Here is a 20,036-nt window from a genome sequence, read left to right on the forward strand (position 1 = left end):
AAACGCTGCCGTGTAATGGCCGGTTTAAAGGGGATTAACCAGATGGAATGGGCTTGCCACGGGTCGAGTGGGGATAACCACGGGCGCCAGGGTCACGGGTGGAGTTCACGCGCCTGGCACGTCACAATTACAAGGAAGGGAAGGTAGTAAGAAAGAGAACTGAGGGCGGGGGGAGTCGTCTTGCGTGGACGCAAATTAGCACCGTGTGCTTAGATGTGTGAGTGTGGATTTGATTTTAACACGCGCTCGGGCGGGGGTCAAATTAATCTCCCAGAAGGTTTTCCGAAATGTTTTTCGAACGACGCGGCTGACCGCGTCAAATTTTGCACAGCTGTAGACAACTGAATGGCAAATCATCTGACACAAAAAATTAGATCTACCTTGTAAAGTCGCTGAGCTATGGCAGGTCAAAGTTAGGTGATGGTTTCAACGAAGGCAATTTCTAGTGAGTCGTTCAATCTTATCTAACAGCGGAGTGATGGACGAAGCCATACATCTCTTAGATGCTTTCTTAGGCAACACAACAATTGAATGAGCAAAAGACATTGACCTAGGGTGAGGTATATAGCCATAGCAAGGTCAAAACCAACCTGTTTTATTACCCAATGGCTTGCTGTATGGGGTAGTTTTCAGCACCCATTTCGAATTTATTGATAGCACGAACTGCATCATACACATTCCACAGACTTCTTAAACGACACAATAAGTCATTAACCTAAAATGACCCAAGTCAACATTTGTTTTTAGGAACACGCTGCCTAGCATAATCTTAGTCGCTTATTCAACTGTAAAACGCAATGCAGTATTGTATGATTTTAGTCACCATGACCTTCAAAGGGTCAAGCGAGGTCACTGACTTAAACTGAACATGTGACCTTTCGTTTAGAACATGTATCTAGGTTCTAGGGGCCCTTTGGAAACCGTCCTGGAATTTGACCTTGTTTGACCTTATTTGATCAGAAGGCCATGACCTAGAAACCAAAAACTTTGACCTAAAGGATTTCACGCACAGGTCAACACACTCTGTGAATTTGGTGTCTCTAGCTTTCTAGTTCCTGATATATCAGAGGGTCAAAATGACCCCCCACACCCGTGCGAAGGGTATCCGACTGGCCGCCCGGGCGCGTGTTAATGCATTAGGTGTCTGAACAAGTCGTGCTTGTAAAGAAGGACGCGCGGAATGAGCGTAGTGCAACGTGCCGTAATTAAGTCATATATTCAAGCTCTGATGACAGTTAACAATCGATTTCGTAGCCTGCACAAGTCCTCACGTAAACTGTGGGTCGAAAAGGCGGACCTTGTGAGCTGGAAACTTGACAGGTTTATTTACGACAGGCTCAGCTCTTGATAATACATTTTGATTCATAAACTATTGGGTGACTCGCACAAGTTTTTGCAGAAAATTAGGACCAGAAATGACGGACATTTTGATTTGACACGTAGCTGTTTACTTGCGATGCGCACAGTTCTTGATGTAAGCTGCTTGGCAAATTAACGCACATCGCATCTTAGTTTTATATCACTCGTCAGTCAATTTCAAAGCTGGCACGACCCTTTGCGAAAAATTGAAGCCGAAATGATGCGCTTTGTGATTCGACACGGAGCTGTTCGTTTATGACGAGCATAGTTGTTAATGCAATATTAGGGCAAATAACGGACATTGCAATTCATTCTACACTATCAATTTAACATAATGTACTGAATTGAGGCAACAGAAATATGTGCAAAATCTCAGTGAGTCACGTGAGCGGGAGAGTAAAACCGTCCAGCTTGCTTGCTTTCAAAGTCGGCATTAATGGATTCCATGCGTATTTCAGGCGTATTAAATTAATCACTCCAAGACGGCTGATGATAAATCTGTACGTAGTCATTGCGGACAGACGTCACACGCAGTCAGCTTAAAATTTTACCAGTTTGGGTAACCCATTCGCGCATTGTAACTTTTCGTCCAACCAGGCCGTCCTCACAACAAGAATCAAATGTTGATGATCTCGTTCATATAGATCGGTCCTTACCCTTATTGATTCAGTACGCATTTCAAAGCGTGCATGTTTCAATACTTCGGACCGCGCTTCACATAGTAAGAGTTGATTGCCCTGTCGACGCTGCAAGAGAATTCATTATTCGTGTGAATCTAGGTTTCATGATTTTTGCTATGTAACTAACGAAATCATGAAAAAGGTCAAACACTGAGTGAAGGCGACATACTTTTGAACGGATTCTTCTCCGCGAGACTACGGCAGTATGGGCTCCCGAGCCAACACAGCAGTGTTGCTTAACTCTCGGGGATGTTTTCAAAGGGCCAGTTAGTTGGAGCCAAGAAACAGCTCTCGGAAACTCTGAGTCGTGAATTCCGCGGTCGTCTGAGTGCTCTTTTATTTATATATCTGAGTGTTAGTCACTTACGACAAGACGACCTGAACCAGAGGTTATATTAAGAGATGCTTGCCGCAGGCAACGAATGTCAATTAAAATGATCTGTGATATTCAGCGACCGTTTGAGATTCAGTGCCCAGGACCGCCCGTGCGACGTAATGTAATTGGAAAATATCGGTCAAATTTTCATTTGAAATGGGATTTATGAGCGCCAGTAGCGGACGAGCAAAATGAGTAGCGTTGTTATGAACGTTTCACAGCTGAGAGTACGGTGGCAGACCAAGCTGTCATCTCTTCTCATTTTGTTAATCGCATGCACAAAAAGCGCTTGCTTCATGCACGATATTTCAACGGTGGAGCACCTGGTGTCAAACAGCGATAACAGGAGCTACGGAAGGTGGTGCCAATGTTCGAAAAGCAAGTACTTTCTCCGTTCTAAACCAATGAATGCCGGCCCGTTGTTAATATTTGTAAAAAGGCAACTCGAGCAGAGCTATCTGTCGGGATTCAAATATCATGTGAACAACAGAACTCAATACGTTTACTCGGGTACCTTTTCATTGACTTATTCCGTGTTAAATCTATTCGGACTTATCGAAGCGCCAAGTGCATTATCCCGGAGAAACTATGACGAGGCTGCTGGCTATTGATTAGGCGCGCGCCTCATGTTGTACGAAAGCCTGAGCTCCGCTTGTTCACAAATATGTCGTCAGTGCGCGCCATACACGCTAGGCTGAGTCCAGGATAAGGGGGATGGTCCAGCCACATATGGCCTGGTCACTGTCACCAGTGGTGTCGGCGTCCAAGAGAGGTGAGAGAGTGGTTGGCTAAGCATCACTAAATGCAAGGTGTATCTCCATGTAAACCAGAATGATAAGGAAGGATAGCTGATTCTTGCGTCAAGTCAGGGAGCTGAACTTTATTTCTTAAAGGTAATAGTTTTATCTAATCAGGCATCACATGCTTGCTTGCTGATGCTCACCGAATCAGCACACTAAAATCACATCAGGAGGACGTAAACCAAGCGCAAAATAGCTGCCAGAAGTTTGCTCAATGTCGCATAGCACCAGCCCAATTATCCCTCACCCCGAATGCTACCGGACGCGCCGCGCTGAACTGCCCGACCTGTCGAGATAAGGAGGAAGTCACAGTGCAAACGTGGGGTCTAGATTCCTAAACTACCCCAATTTGGCAGTTTCTTAGGCAACAGTTCTTCATTTTGACCCTGTGTGTCACTGGAGGGGACTAGATGGGAACAATTGAGAGTTTGGAATTGATTAGAGATTAGATGAATGACTGCGGCGTACGGTGGTAGAGGTATGAATGCGTGAAATAAAATTAAAGTCCTGGAATTACAATGACCAGTGGGAGCAACGGCAGCTCAGCATAGGGAAGGGATAGGCGAAACATAATTAAAGCTAAAATAAACTGATGTTTGAAGCTGAACACATACTGGGAGGTAGTGGGTGAAAACCTCTGCAGGGCGAATCAAAACTCAACTCGTAGCAGGCGGTTGTAGCAGGGGGAGAACCACTCCACGGACTCCTCCCAATGATGGGTGTAGGAAGAGGGGGGGGGGGGGGGGTTGACTGGGGAACCATGGGCCCCATCTTTTCAAGGTGGGATGGCAGCGATATCAAATGCCTCCCCCTCCACGTTTTCAGATTCAAGTTACGTGTGGCTTACCTTTCTACTACATGCAACACGCAGGCTATCGCTTAGTGTCACAGACGCGAGACCGACACTGCGCGGCCTATACAGACTGCAAGCCTGGGCGTTGAAGCTGTTGTTGCCAAGATTTGCGAGCGCGCATATTCAAAACCGTGTTATCTGATTTTCTTCAGTTATCAATTCTTACTAATGGTTAAAACCGAACATGGGTTGGCCGTCTCAATACAGCCTTGCGAGCCCATTCCGATGTATAATCTGTGCTCAGGCGTCTTCAATATCTCCCGAGAACACATAACAAAGTCTGGAACTGGTGTCTTTGTGATAGTTATTGGACCACCTGCGGCGATAAGGGATGTTGTTGCGTCAGTGGGGGTTCCCATGTTGATCCGGGGCCAGCTGCGCGGGTCAGAAGGCCTTCCGCGTCAGGGAGGAACAATGTGATGTGATGTATCCTCCTAAGGGCCTCCGTCCCGACCTGGGAATCCTGCCCCAGTCGCCAGAATGACAGCCGAAAGACACCACGCGATGGGACGAAATGACCCTTCAGCCCTAGACCGAGAACAGCAACGTGTTCCTATTGTTCTGCTCAAGGGGCCCCCTGTCCGAATGGAAACGAGGAGTCTCATAATTGTTGAATAGAGTGGGTCGAAATGAGTTCAAGGACGAACAAAGCCATGCCATATTTGCCTGATAACGTGTGTGTGACACTAGTGAAACAAATTTCATCAAACTGTTGGGACACACGCGCCCGCAATCTCGAGAGCAAGGACAACGATGGTCTGGGTAGCAGCTTCCGTAAAACCGAACGGCGTTGGCCACTGCAAGTGACACTAGGCGGCGGACGCCCTATTAAGCTGTCCTCTGGACAGATAAACAGAGACAGCAGCTCGAAAAACAGAGGTTCCACATTTACTCTTCCAGTTCCACCACCAGATTCCAGCACTACTTCGGGATGCTGTAAGGGCCAATCCGTTTCTAGCATCTATCTAAAATCGCACAAGTGAAGTATACTCCCCGACGCGTTCTAAATTTAAGATTTGATGTTCTAAAACGTTTAAAGATGCTTTTTTCGAGAGCGTCATTATTTTCGTCCACCCCTTGGTCACGGCTCAGTGTTAGCCACTGGTCTGATGCTGTGCGGGCTATGGAGACTGCAATGTCTGGCATTGAGGCTTTGTTGCTAAGATTTGCGAGCGCGCATGTGCAAAACTACCTCATATAATTTCCATCACTAATCAACTCCAACCGAACGTTGAACATTTGTGGACAAACATGGCTTGGCTATGCTATCACACATTGTTGACCTATTTCGATTTATAATCTACCTTCGCGAGGTCATTAATGTGTCGGTAAAACCCAGATAACGAGTTCTGATAAAGCTTCTGAATTTTATCGGTGTAGAAAGCGTCCACCGAACAATCGTAATTAATGCGCGCTCGAGTAGGGGTCAAATTGACCCCCCAATGGTTTTTCCAGAATGGTTTCCGAACGGCGCGGCGCAGCCGCGCCAAATTTTGTAGAGCTGTAGATAATTGAGTGGCAGATCGGCTGGTGAAAATTTGTCAGACGTACCTTGTAAGGTCGCGGACCAATGGTAGGTCAAAGTCAGGCCATGGTTTCAGCGAAGCCAATTTCTAGGGAATCGTTGAATCTGATGCAACAAAGGAGTGTTAGACAACGCCATAAATCTCTGAAATGCTTCCTTAGACAATAAAACAACTGCATGAGCAAATTGCATTGATGTAAGGCCAGGTATGAAGGTCGGACCAAGGTCAAAACCAACCTGTTTTATTGCTCTAGGGCTTGCTGTATGGGCTAGTTTCTGGTGCTCATTGCGAATTTATTGATGGCAGGAACCGCATTCTACATCTTCCATGTACTTCTTAGAGGTCAGAATAAGTCATTGACCTAAAATGACCGAGGTCAACATTTGGTTGTTAGGAGCACACTGCCTAGCGTAATCTTTATCGCTTATTCAAATACAAAACTCAGAGCAGTATTGTATGATTTTGGCCACAATGACCTTCAAAAGGTCAAACAAGGTCACTTATCTTACATGAGCACGCGATCTTTTGCTTAGATACAGTTATCTATGTTTTGGGGCACTTTGGAGACCAACCAGGAATTTGACTTGTTTGACCTTATTTGACCGGAAGGCCATGACCTAGTAACTTGAAACTTTGACCTAAGTGAGTTTACGTACAGGTAAACATATCCTATGAATTTGGTGTCTCTAGCTCTCATAGTTCTTGAGATCTTGCGGGGTCAAATTGACCCTCCTCCGCCCGGGGCGAAGGGTATCCAACCGGCCACCCGGGCGCGTGTTAAGAACGCCAGCAATTTTTTCCATGCAGTCGTTCAACGGTTGATTTCTGCAGTTCATCGGCTTTAAAATACAAACAAACTTGCATTCGCGGTAGCTCTTGGTTTCTGTTTCCGTTCTGGTTACAAGGTGAAAATAGCAATTAAACGAAGAAAGCCGCGTTCCTTGTTAACAAGTAAGCCATATCCCCCGACTTTTTAGGCCACCATCAGGAGGGGGGGGGGGGGGGGGCTCTTATAAACCCTGTGTCTAGCGCTTGGAAAGGCTCTGGCAACACCCCTGCCTATGCACAAAAGCTGATCAAGTCGGCTACGTTGAACGAGGGACGATTAAATGTTCGTTGAACCGATTCATGTCTAAGGCAGGCAGCCTCCCCAAAAGCTTTTACTGCGGTGGTGTGGTGTAAGGGAAGATATGTCAGAAAAAGACGCTGCTGCAGGTGTCCAATATATATCTTTAACACCAACAAGTAGTAATGCTGATCTATATATATATATATATATATATATATATATATATATATATATATATATATATATATATATATATGTGTGTGTGTGTGTGTGTGTGTGTGTGTGCGTGTGTGTGTGTGTGTGTGTGTGTGTGTGTGTGTGTGTGTGTGTGTGTGTGTGTGTGTGTGTGTGTGTGTGTGTGTGTGTGTGTGTATACATATGTAGCAAAGTAGCCGTGCTATCAGTTCGCAGCCAGTCATGCGAGGGACAGTCGGGCTGGCGCAGTGGCCGCCGGCGGCGGACGGGGGCAGGGCTCAGATAAGGAAAATATGACAGAAGCATCACGTTGTTTTAGAAAGGTCACAGTTGGAGATTCCTAATTTGTTTCCACCTACAATGCGACAAGTATGATTTCTTGAAAAGCAGCCGGCGAAATCTAGGCGCATGAAAACTGGCGCAGTATGGGCCAGCGATTCGCATGCAAAATTTTGACCAGTCTACATTCCTAGTCGTAATTTGGCATTTACCCTGTGAAGGCAGGTGTCCTCTCAATGACACAAAATGCCTGCCCGCTAGTGGAATTTCGCCTTCCCAGGAAAAGCAATCTTGAAATGGACGAACAATCTTGGGAAGCTGGATAGCCTTATTTGCCGAATGACATAGATGGGTGGAATAGGCAAAATTGTGCACCAGCGAGAAGCTGGTGCACAATCTTGTAGATGTATATCTAGAATGGCAACCTATGACATTTAATTACTTGCAAAATCTATGATGTTAGCTAAAACCAAAAAAAGCGGATCATAACCTCCATCTCTTCCCCCTCCCTCCCCCTCCCCCGGTCATCAGGGCTTGCTTTCCAGAAACGTCCCTGAAGACGTTGAGCCTGCTCCCCCCCCCCCACCCTTTTTAAAGCGTTCCGACGTCTGTCCTCCCGACATCATTATGTTCCTGATTTCAACCTCAGCCTCCGTCCTGAGCAATGAAATACCTATGCGTCTCACAAGAAAGTGGTCAGTCTCACAGTTGAATATAGCTCTGAAAGGATCACGGGTTACAGCACATCACTGAGTAAAATATTATTTGCAAGACGTTCAGCTTGCACGTACACATGGGGTAATGTTCAAAGGGACGAAAAGGGATGAAAAAAGAAAGGAGAGATTGTATAAGCTCCATAAACTGATTTCTCAAATTGTTGTAAAACGCTGCAGAACATTGCACTTGCTAACAAGTGCGAGATGCGCGCCAAAGGGACTCTGTGATTAGTACCAACTGCTTCAGGAAGATGAATGCAGTTTAATGCACAACTTGTGTGATATTTGAAAAATTGCAGAATGCTGCAACACCGTTTTGAAAGCTAATGTAGGAACGTAGAGCCCTGGAACTGTCTTCATTGTTCTTGCAAGGCGCAAGAGCCTCTAAAAAAAAGTTTTTTGGAAAATTTTCAAAAGGTTGCAGAACGCTGCTAAAGTGGAGCAAAGTAGCACTCTGGAATCATCGTCATTGTTTTCACATGGTGCAAGGTCCCCTTATGCGAATTTCTGAAAGAAACTGTATGGTTGCAAAGTGGGGCTCATCACAAGCAGCCCACTCCGTTGCAACGCTACCTTCCCCACAGCGGGTGCCGTCTGTCTGGTCTGCCGTGTCACTATCGGAGCTCCTATAGCGGGTGCCGTCTGTCTGGTCTGCCGTGTCACTATCGGGGCTCACACAGCGGGTGCCGTCTGTCTGGTTTGTCGTGTAACCATCAGAGCTCCTATAGCGGGTACCGTCTGTCTGGTTTGCCGTGTCACCACCAGAGCTCCCACAGCGGGTCCCGGCTGCCCGGAACGTCGCATCCCCTTCAGAGAGGCGCAGCGGGATCCGGCCGTCGGACCCGTCGCGCGGCCCGGCTATTTCCTGCGCTGGCGCCGTGCCGGGTGGCGCCGCTCGCTCGCGGCCGACACGCGCGCCGCCGGCACCGACGCGACGCTCCGTCGGCTTCGACGCGACGCCCCGTCGGCCGGCAGTCGCTGCCATGGAGCCGGCGGGCAAGGCACGCCGTTTTCCGCACCTGCCACTGCTGTACGCGCTGGTGGCCGCGCTGGCCGCCGCGCAGCTGGCCGGCTTCCTGCTGGTGCGCCACCAGCTGGCCGCCGCCGACCGTGTGTGTGCTGAGCGCGCGCTCCGTGCCGAGCGCCAGGCCGTTGTGCACGTGACCGACTTCCTGGTGAAGGCTACGCGCGGGCCACACGCTGAGTTCCGCCACGATGAGGTGCTGACGCCGCCGCCGAGCGTGCGCCACCGGCGGCAGGCGACCGACCAGGCCGCTGCGAACGGCGCCTTCCTGGACCGTGGCCCCGAATACACGGGCGCCAACGTTGAGTTCGTGCACCGCACCAAGACGGAGCGGCGCGAGGGCACCGAGGAGGGCAGCGGCGCTGCCGAGGAGGTCGACCCTGACAACCCGTGGGTGTGGCTCACCTCGTACTCCCGGATACCGGTGCGTAGTGTTTCGGCCGGGTGCGACGGGCACTGCGTAGCTGCACAGCTGTGTGGCGCGTCACTAGGGCGAAGCAAACCGTGCAGTTTAGGCAAGTTTAGTTACTCTAAGGATGTCGTTTGGGTGTAACGAACCAGCCATGGGCGGGCATGCAATGTTCTTGTTCGGTCGCTTTAGCGTAACACAATGGAGCCAAGGAACGTTTTCAACCATTTTGGTTAACGTGCGCACAGAAAGGTAGTTTCCCATTCAGTTGAGGGGACTTCGGTCCCCCAACGTCGTCTCCAGCCCCCTTCCCAGCTTTGAGACGAACGTGGGCCAAATAGGTGGAGAAGCCCGTTTCTGGCGTATTTTTTGGGGGGTTGTCATTGTTTTTGCTAGTCATCACCGCTGCCCATAATCATTTTGCGAAACCACGTCACTGTGTGCATGATATTATGCGCTCCCATCCTATTCCCAGTGTTTCTGAGCCGCACGCAGGCAGCACCGGCGGTGTCAAAGCTCCTATGAGTATTTAGAACAAAATTCTGTATATTCTGCACAGTTCTGCTTACGTCAGTCGTCTCGTTTTGGCTTAAGCGATTATCCATATCGCGCTCAGGCTAAGAGATTCGAACTTGAGCTTAGAAAGAGAGGGGCGAAAGGCGCTTTAGTCTGGCGTGTAAAGAGAATGTCAGAAGTGTACGCCATCTTGCGGTCCCGTTTAGGGATTACGGTGGCAATGATCCAGGTTAAAGCGTTCCAGCGAGCTTATATCAAGTCAGTTTGATAAGCCTTGAAATGAGCTTCATAACTCTGGCCGATCAGACCGCTCCATGGAAACAAGTTTGGTCGTCCTTGTGACCAAGAGGATGAGATGGCGGACTGGCAATCCCTTGGTCTCGCAGGCATACCAGTCGGCTCGCAACTCAACGGAGAACAAACCTTGCACAGGCAGGCCGCGGCATGGCACGGTGCGAGCAACAGCCATGCACCATTCCGTATGCCCAAAAATACCAACAAACAAATAATCCGTAAAACTGGAATAGCAATAAGTTGGCGGTGGGCTCACGCAGGCTACCATCAACAGCCACTGTTTATGACAAATCGGCTGAGCTCAGGGCCACCCGTCCAGAGTATCGGATGTGATTCTGAATCCAGCACCTGCAGCAAAATTCCAAGAAGTTTGGTGTGATTAATGGGTTTGGTTTCAAGTGAGGTGGTCTTGCGTGCTGGAAAGAAAGTGTGCCTGAAGCGTGAAAAGTCGCACGCAAGTGACCCGTTCACATAGAGCAAAGATGAAAACGCCTTCACGATAAATGCAGCTAAGTCCAAATGCAACTGTTCGATCCTGGAGCCATATTCGTACACGTTTGCTGCACATAAACCTTAAAGGGAGGATATTACCCTTTTAGTACTCCTTACTCATTGTTAGATCAGACGCGTTCGACTTGATCGGTAACACCAGTTTTCTCAAAATCAGTCTGAAGAGCTCAAAGTTTTGATTTGAAGTAGCCGCTCGTGTGGGAAAAATATCATTGCTCTCACTGATCATCACTATTAGAGTGATTTTCATTTGTCCTACTTTTTCAACGTATGTGTTCTGAATTGTTTGCCGCACACTTTTCTGTCAAAACTGTTAGGTAAGAAGTGCTACGGAAGCTCGAAACACTTCAGAAAAAAACAAATTGTAAACATGAGGCTATCGTCATGCCAATTCAACGATGCGATATAATTTGACTTTAATTCCTTCTCTATGACGCTTACCACAGTGGCTCTTTTAGAAGAGCACTTTGGCTTGGGAAACGGAGAACAACATGGAACCATACCACGTTTATATAGTGACTCATTGGTTCAAACTTGAACCAACGCGCTTCTCGGTAACTGGTCCTTGCCGTCTGCTCTGCCAATAACAAAGGTTCGTCTGTGCTGACGTTATTTATACTAGTCGAGGTGCCACATTTAAGCCTGTAGGCCCGCAATGTGCTTGTAGAAACAGCTCAAGAGTGGTAGTTGTCATCGTCATGACGACGGCGATCGTGACAGCTGAAGGTGTCGCAGACTCGGGATACACTCTGGGCTACCAAGAAAGGAGGAAGTGTAGTGCTATTACACAGTATTGATGGCGTAGTTAAGACTCGACAATAATTACATTTTATGTCCACATTTTATTCCGATCGCACTGCAGTGGCTCTACACAGCGCTATTATGAAACACAAATGATCGTGAGGATTCACGCAGTATCTTTTAAAAACTATTCCCCAAAGTTGGGACACCCCTTTCCACCTTTCAGCGGGATGGGAATCATGTGTGATTTACAGTCCTCAGTGCGGCCGCCTCACAACGTGCTGTGTGGCTGATCAGTCGGGTCTAGATAAACGAGTTGAATTCGTTCTTTCTGGCGCAACGCGGCTTCGTGCATGCCCACAGAGTCATGCTGGTGTAAATAAAAGATACCAACTACTTATGTACACGGGGTCATGTTAGGCCGTCTGAGATCGTTCCATGACCTTCCATGACCCTGATCTTTGACCACCTTGCACTTACAACCTTCATGTGAGACAATTGAATTGGTTCAACATAAAAGGCCTATCAACATTGCTTTGGCTGGTTTTGGCCTGACGTGACCTTGAAAATAAATCACCCTTACTGCTTTCCTGACGAGCAAACTGTTTGGCTTATAAAATAAGCGCTTTGTGGGCAAATTCCGCAATGTATTCAGATTTGTCTCATCTCCATGACCTTGCGCACTTCGTGAGCAAATTCCACAACATATTGCAGGTTTTTCTTCATGACTTTACGAGAGTTCAGTAGCACTGACCACACTCATGGCATAACCAATCTACACCTTACGACTCGCTTGGCAATAATATGTGATGCGCGCAGGGCTAAGGATGCGTCTCGTAGCAGCGATGTTTTCTCACGATTTCGCTATACAGCGCTTCGAGAATGAGGTCATACGCTATTAGCTTGAGATCGTAGAACCTTGAAACATATAGGTCACATGTAAAAAGTTGTAAACTCCTTCAGTCAAAATTCATTACAACACCGTGAGCGGTTCAACATGCTTTGAAAACACCTAGGATGTGAGCGTTCACACCTTCTTCCCTCCCGGCAAGGGCTAAGTTAGTACAGATGCGAAGGACGCCTATCAAAGTAAATAGGTGCATTACTTTTATTCAAAATTATGGACACGACTGTGAGTAACCCAGAAGAAGGCAGCGTCCGCCGTCAGCTTTCCTGTCTGTGCCACGCATGGATTTCCCGCGCTGGTAGTTCACTGACAGACGCATCTCTTCGCGGCGTGCAGCTTGTAAGGCGGAGTCAGCCGGGCTGCGGGACTGCAGAGTCAGCCGGGCTGCTGGACTGTAAGGCCGAGTCAGCCGGGCCGCTGGACTGTAAGGCCGAGTCAGCGGGACTGCGGGACTGTAAGGCCGAGTCAGTAGGGATGCGGGACTGTAAGGCCGAGTCAGCCGGGCTGCTGGACTGTAAGGCCGAGTCAGCCGGGCTGCTGGACTGCAGCGGCCATCCAGCCGGACAACCAGCGGCGTGGCGTATAACCCGAGGCAGCCATTAACTGGGACCTCACATCGATGCTTCTGAACTCATTTGCTTAACTTGAGTAGCTGCTAAAGGACGACTTATACGGGATTATTGGGCTACATTGAAGAGAACGAATTCACTGTTTCAGTGCAGGGAAACATTTCATTTTAGGCAGAGTTACGGCGACCATGGATTTGCATGACACTGAAGTTGACCGAGGGAGGCAGTGAGATAAAGAAAAATGCGGGACTCAGCTTGATGTGCACCTGCATGAGCGTTGAATGCTAATGGTTTATATTGCAATTGCAATTGAGCTATATATATATATATATATATATATATATATATATATATATATATATCAATTCATATATATAGACATATATACATATATGTATCTATATACATACATACAGACATAAGTATATGTAACATACATATCACATATCGTATATGTGCATACATAAATCCGTGTGTGTGTGTGTGGTTTGGGTCAGTTATTTGCAAAATACGTTTGTCCTTTGCACATTTCCCACAAAAGCTCTGGTGTTATGATGCCTGCTCTCCATTGCATACTTGGTGATGGAGTCATTCAATAAGAACGCTGCTGTAAGCCGATAACCCTGCGAGAACTCGACTTAACAGAACGCGCCGAACGATTTTCCTTAGCAAGAAGCACGAACATCTGCATGGGTGAGAAAGTGCCTTTTCTGCCACCAACGAAATTTGGAGCAGTCTGAATTGCCACCTGGAGCCAGATCTATCTGATATCTCTGCAATACAGGTCTAAATGCAATAAACCACACAAAACAAAGATAACTGAAATGTAATGCGTCATAAACATTAACATTTCGTTTCGGAGTTATGTTTGCACTAAAGAATTATTTGCTGGTCATGCCAAAATTACCGGTGGTAAGGACACTACTATTATTTTCTCATTGTATGCTTTTTTGATGTTACAAACTTCGTCATCGTAATCTAAGAACTGCTGTGATCCAGGGGTGTCAAGTTTTGTAAATTATTGGAGAGTCGAACCGAAGGCCCGACAGCCTCTCCCCCCTAACATTTTATCACCGGATTTAGCCCACTTTATTTTGATTAAACACTATATATGCTTTTAACACTTATATCATTTCTAAAAGCCTTTAATTTAAGCAGTATAGAAGTCATGCAGGGTTAGATCCAGAGAGCAGGCACTGGACGCACGCTTCTCTTTTGATTGGCTCGTGAAAGCGCCCCCTCAGAGACCACCTTATGGCGCCGAGGCGCTCTTCTATGACGGTCATGGGAGGCGACACGTATTTTGGCTGTGGGGGACGGGTATGGGGTTAGCCATGAAGGACTTAGGTCATCCCCATATTCTGTTTGCCTCTGTCACACGCTGAAACTGCATTCAGCTGTGCCTAAGTTGGCGGGCAGGGTCGTGACAAGGCAATCGAGTTTGACGACTTCAGGGATGGGTTCACGTACATTGTGCCTTACATTGCGGAAAGCGAACAGTGGGAGAGATGCTAATGCAGCCACTAGGGGGCCTTATTTCCACATTGGCAAATGGAAAGAGGCGGTTCCCTTTGCACTTCTGGTGGCACGGCCCCTGGGCGTCTCCGTAGGGTTGGTACACGCAGCTTCTGCGCAGCCTGGAATAAAGATGTTGCATGAGCAGCATATTACAACCCAATGAGCTTGAAGCATAGTCTATTTCAAGTCGCATGTTTCCATATTAGTACGGGTTGACTGGTGGGGGCTGGTGGCCGGACTGAGGGGACATTTGTGACCCCTTAAAGATTTTCCAGCGCAACATAATGAAATGCCGCATTGCCCGCAAAATCCTTAGAACATTTCTTCAGGCGCGTAGTCAAAATCTTCTTTACGGAGGCCGGGTGTCAAATTCCCTCCGAAATCCTGCGAAATTGGACCAATTTCCTCGAAGTCGCCCAGCACCTAGTGTAAGCCTCATGGCTCAGGGGGTTTTGTTCCCCTTTGCCCTGTCCTTGGCTACATCTCAGAATGTCTTTTAATATTTCTTTAAATATTATCCGGAATTGTAAACGGCATGGCAGGTCGGGTTACTGACAGAGGCTAGATTAAATGGAATGACTGCAGAAAATTTGCTACCAGTAAGCCTTTTTAAGTACTGAACTAATAACGTACGCCTTAGTTCAATTGTTGTATTCAACTGCTGAAGGAATTTCAGGAAACGAAAGATGTAAAGCGTATTGCGAATGCGTTTGATTGGTAATGATCAGAAAACACAGGTTCTCAGTCAATCGGAAGCAGTACTTTAGAATTAGTTCCCGCCAGTTCGGTCAGGCACTGCTGGAATACTCACTGAAAACCATTTCGCCACGAGTCGTAAGACCGTATAATACTTAAGACGAAATAACACCATTAAATGACATGTAACACATAACGGGATACTTCTGCAATAGTCACCAAATCTGTCGATACCTAAACAGGTTATGGTGATTGTAACTTTCAAACTGTGACCTCAGACTTATCTCAGCCAGTTGGTGACTTGCTTTGAACTCCCAATTTGTCCTGAGTACAAAACAGATAATACTCAAAAAGCACTTCAAATTTCGTGTCGCTCCACTCCACCGTATTTCTTTTTTGTTTGACTGAGCCCCAGTAGCATTAAGAGAAATGTTTTCCGTCCCCCCGGCCGTCGCCGTCGTGACTGGGGCTTAATGACCCACTCAGTTGCTGAGGCTCTGCGGCGTCGCCTGCCTCCCACTCGGGTAGAAAAGATGAACACCGCGGGCGCGTTCCCCCGGCCGAGACCGGCTGACACCTGGCCTTCCTTTGAAATAGGACCTTAGTGAGAGTAAAGCTGCAGAAAAGGTGTTTGTTCCAAGATATAATGATTTTGGGTTACTGTATGTTTTAAGCAGCAAAATTCATCAAAATTGTGGCACAAATGGTCACACCTGGAGTACGGTGATGTATAAGAAAATATTATATGCTGACCCTATCATGCAAGGCACTTATATACAAAGTGCGGAATCACCAAATTGCAGTACTGTATCTATTTGCGTTCTAAAGCGTCTGCAAAAACGCGACGGCGGAAGTGGTCATCGCATGTGATAGTCATAAACGGAGAGCGTACGAAAAGAGCAGCTACACCTGGGGCATGGAGGATATTGCGTTGTAGCATGTGCACTACAATAAAGTTTTCGCTTTTCCGCTAAAAGACATGACATCCAAAGGCTGCAGGCACGTGATGATCTTTAAATCTGTGTATAGAATTGTGGTGGCTTCATACTGGTAATGATCGGGAATATAGGCCTCTTAGTGAACATTCGTGTGGAGAACATGTTTATGCCTTGCGAGAAGGTTACTAGGATTAAGGGTAGCAAAAGGTAGGATAGTGGGATAAAAGGTAGTCACCCTCTGTCCGACGATAGAGGGGTGGCCTGCCCTCGGTGGCGTTGCCCTTGGGAGTCCATACATACATATATATATATATATATATATATATATATATATATATCACATTCATATTCCATCATGTTAAGGCAAGATATAAATGGTAAATAGGTGTAATTGACCGTATGCAGTTTACTGTCCAGATACGATAAATATTTCCTTGTCGACATTGTCATCAAGATTGTGTCGAGGAAGCATCGGTGGATTAAAAATACATGCAATATAAGGATGAACCACACCGATTTTCTGCAGCCTGCTTTTATGATTGGCCAAATGCGTTAACACGCGCCCGGGTGGCCGGTTGGATACCGTTCGCTTGAGTGCGGGTCAATTTGACCGCCGCTGAGATCTCAAGAACTAAGAAAGATAGAAACAGTGAATTCATAGGTTGTGTTGGCCAGTACGTGAACCCACTTGGATCAAATTTTTGAGGTTCCTAGGTCATCCACTTCGGGTAAAATAAGGTCAAACAAGGTCAAACTCCGGGTTGGCGTTTAAAGTGGCCTCAGAACCTAGAACTTGTTCTAGGCAAAAGGGCACATGTTCATTTAAGATCGGTGACCTTGTTCGACTTTTCGAAGTTCACAGTGACCAAAATCATGCAAGAATGTTTTAAGTTTTGCATTCGAGGAAGCGACAAAGATTACGCTAGAAAGTCTGTTTCGAGCACAAAATGTTGACCTAGGTTATTTTAGGCCAGTGGCCTATTCTGACCTCAAGGAGTTCATGGAGGATGTATAATACGGTTCCTGTTATCAGTTAATTCGAAATAAGCACCAGAAACTGCACCATATAGCAAGCGCTAGAAGAACAGAACAGGTTGTTTCTTACCTTGGTCTGACCTTCATACCTAACCCTAGTTCAATGGAGTTTGCTCATTAAATTGTTGTGTTGCTTAACAAAGTAGCTCAGAGACATATTGATTCGTCTAACCCTTCGCTGTTGCATCAGTTTGAACAATTCCCTAGAAATTGGATTCGCTGAATCCATGGCCTGACTTTGACCTGCCATAGGTCAGCAACCTTACAAATGATAACAACCGATCCGCTATTCAATTGTCTACAGCTGTGCAATTTTTTTTCTCTCTAAAATTTGGTGCGGTCACGCCGCGCCGTTCAGAAACCATTCCGGAAAAGCCTTCGGGGGGGAGGGGTCATATCGAACCCCACCCGAGCGCGTGTTAACGAAGTGAATGAATGTTGATGATTGCACCATATTGTTTACAAGGATCTGCTCACGCAACATGTGAAACTTTATAAATAAGCTTGCAAAGAATATATCTGGTGTACGCATCACGCACAACGAACAAAACAGCGCACACTTTTTTGCTACCATGAAACGATGCTTGCTACCATGAAACCATGCTTGCTACCATGAAAACAGCGTGACACCATTGTGATAAAATGAAATGCCGTCCGAATCTCGAGTAACTTGTATCGTTGTCAGCTGGTTGTTCGGATGGTATTTTTTGACATGGTCTTCAATGTATTCTTATTGCCCTGGCTTCTGTCAATACAACCTTTGACTATTTTAGAAATGAGTGAGTGAAGCCAGCCGCTTGTGAAGTGAACTTTTTAAGACTGACGGAGTCGTGCGTAAAACAGAAAGGTGTCGGCAGTAGAAGCCATAGATCAAGAGCCTCAGTGCAGTGCTGAACCTTTTTTGACTAGCAAAATACTAAGCGTGAGGTCGTCCAAAAGTGTTCATCCTATACACTTTACCTAGTACATCCTATTTTCAATCCTAAAACTGTGCTTGATGTTCCAGCTCGCATTTAAACTTAAAGATCTGAAAGACCAGTACATTGCAGAATAAACCGCGTATGAGCCGCAAGCTCCCATACAAACTGGTTGTTAGATGCAGTGACTTAAAAAACATAATAAATTACAGATTATTTAGCCTCTGGCTCGCTACCTAAAAAAACAAATTAAAAGCATAAAAATGAAAATATGGTTGCCACAAATCGAATGGAATTTGTTCCATCCAAACTGTCAAGTGGTTTCAAACATCTTCAGCGAGGGATCGGAATTTGCGCTTCGCGCATGTTAACGTCAGTTTAACTGTTTACAGGAAATAGAGTTACCAAATCTGAAATGAGTTTTCCAAAAACTAATGACTGTCAACGTTTTTCGGATCTCTGAAGATTCAGGGGCAAGGAGGTCGGGGTAGGGGGTCGGGGGCTGCACGATCGCTGAGAAGTTCCCAGACCTGTCGAACACCGAGAGCAGATCGACATCATGATCTGCCTCTGCGAGCTGATCCGTGATCCATCGGTGGGGAAGTGACCGTGGGGGGTGATCCAGCACCGCTGTCCCGCCTCGTCGGTAAGCCAGTCCAGTCAGTAACGTCGCTACGTCCAGCTTGAACTTGGAAACTCCCCTCAGGTCTGGCTTACAGTTCGCCACACACACACGCGCGCGCACGCACGCACGCACGCGCGCCCGCACGCACACACGCCCGCACGCACCCGCGCACGCACGCACGCACGCACGCACGCACACCCACCCACACCCACCCACACCCACACCCACATCCACACACCCACCCACCCACCCACCCACCCCACCGCCACACCCATACCCACACCCACCCACCCACCCCCACACGCACACGCAAGCGCACACACCGCACACACACACACACGCGCGCGCGCGCGCACACACGCACACACACACACACACACACACACACACACACACACACACACACACACACACACACACACACACACACACACACACACACACACACACACACACACACACACACACACACGCACACACAGCGCCCTGAAATGCCGTCATAAAGTGGGAGGCTAACCATTGGGCTCCAGCCGCGGATGAAGAATTTCAGGTCATATTTTTCTCAAGATGACCCGCTAACCATGACAAACCTATTCCGTGGCATGACGTGTTGAGTATGCTGGTTTATCAAGACGCTGCGAAAGGATTTAGGATAGAGTCGGGTGGCGGGTGTCAGTAGACATTCCGCCACATACGCCTCGTGCCATGGCCTAGGTATGGCAATGTTTAACGCGGAGACAATATTTTGGGAACATACTAGAAATAAGCATTTTTTGTGTGCTAAAGGCGGGCTGACTTGTATAATGTTTTTCTAGCACATGTACAACAATGCGGCCTCAGTCTCGGTCCGCCCTCGGACCTATCTACTGCGAACATCTGCCGGCACTGAAATGAGACTGAAACTTGTGCGTTCAGCCCTTCTATTCCGCCGTAATCGGGTTTGCCCCCGTGGACGGCTCCACTGCACGACGCGCTCAACCGAGCGCGCACCGGATGGTCCGTCAACGATGGAGGCGCGGCGCAATCTGCTCACTTCGCCATGTATAATCGTCACATAAGTTGTGGCATTCGCTTTCAGCTTGGAGCTATGCAGGAGTTCTGTTCAGCGACGACAGATTACTGTCCGCCGGGGAAGGCCGGCGACCAAGGCCTGCCCGGCCTACCCGGCAAAATGGGCACCAAGGGTGAGTAGGAGCTCATGCGACGCACGGGCCTACAACGGGCTCTCAGCGGGGTTACCGATCATGGCCCGAGGTATTGTGGAGTGCTCCTTACTTTTTAAAACATTGTTGGGGAGGCCGCGTTTATCGATATTCATGCCCACCTTCGGTCGACGTCGTTAAGCAGTGAACACTTTTGGACGACCTCACGTTTGGTATTCTGCTAGTCAAAAATGGTCCAGCACTGCGCTGAGGCTCTTGATCTATGGCTTCCTACTGCCGACACCTTTTTGTTTCACGCACGACTCCGTCAGTTTTAAAAAG

The 20,036-nt window shown here is 47.4% G+C and overlaps 1 protein-coding gene across 1 annotated transcript; it reads left to right on the plus strand.

The window, feature by feature from the left end:
* Positions 1-8,836: 8,836 nt before the first annotated feature.
* Positions 8,837-19,744, plus strand: LOC119100085 (uncharacterized). Its single transcript, XM_037223199.1, has 2 exons — positions 8,837-9,301; positions 19,631-19,744. Exons 1-2 carry the CDS (start codon positions 8,837-8,839, stop codon positions 19,742-19,744), a joined length of 579 nt encoding a protein of 192 aa, XP_037079094.1.
* Positions 19,745-20,036: the final 292 nt, after the last annotated feature.

The sequence above is a fragment of the Pollicipes pollicipes genome, unplaced genomic scaffold, assembly GCF_011947565.3.
Source record: "Pollicipes pollicipes isolate AB1234 unplaced genomic scaffold, Ppol_2.1 Scaffold_4881;HRSCAF=5763_pilon_pilon_pilon, whole genome shotgun sequence".
In the NCBI taxonomy this organism is placed as follows: domain Eukaryota; kingdom Metazoa; phylum Arthropoda; class Thecostraca; order Pollicipedomorpha; family Pollicipedidae; genus Pollicipes; species Pollicipes pollicipes.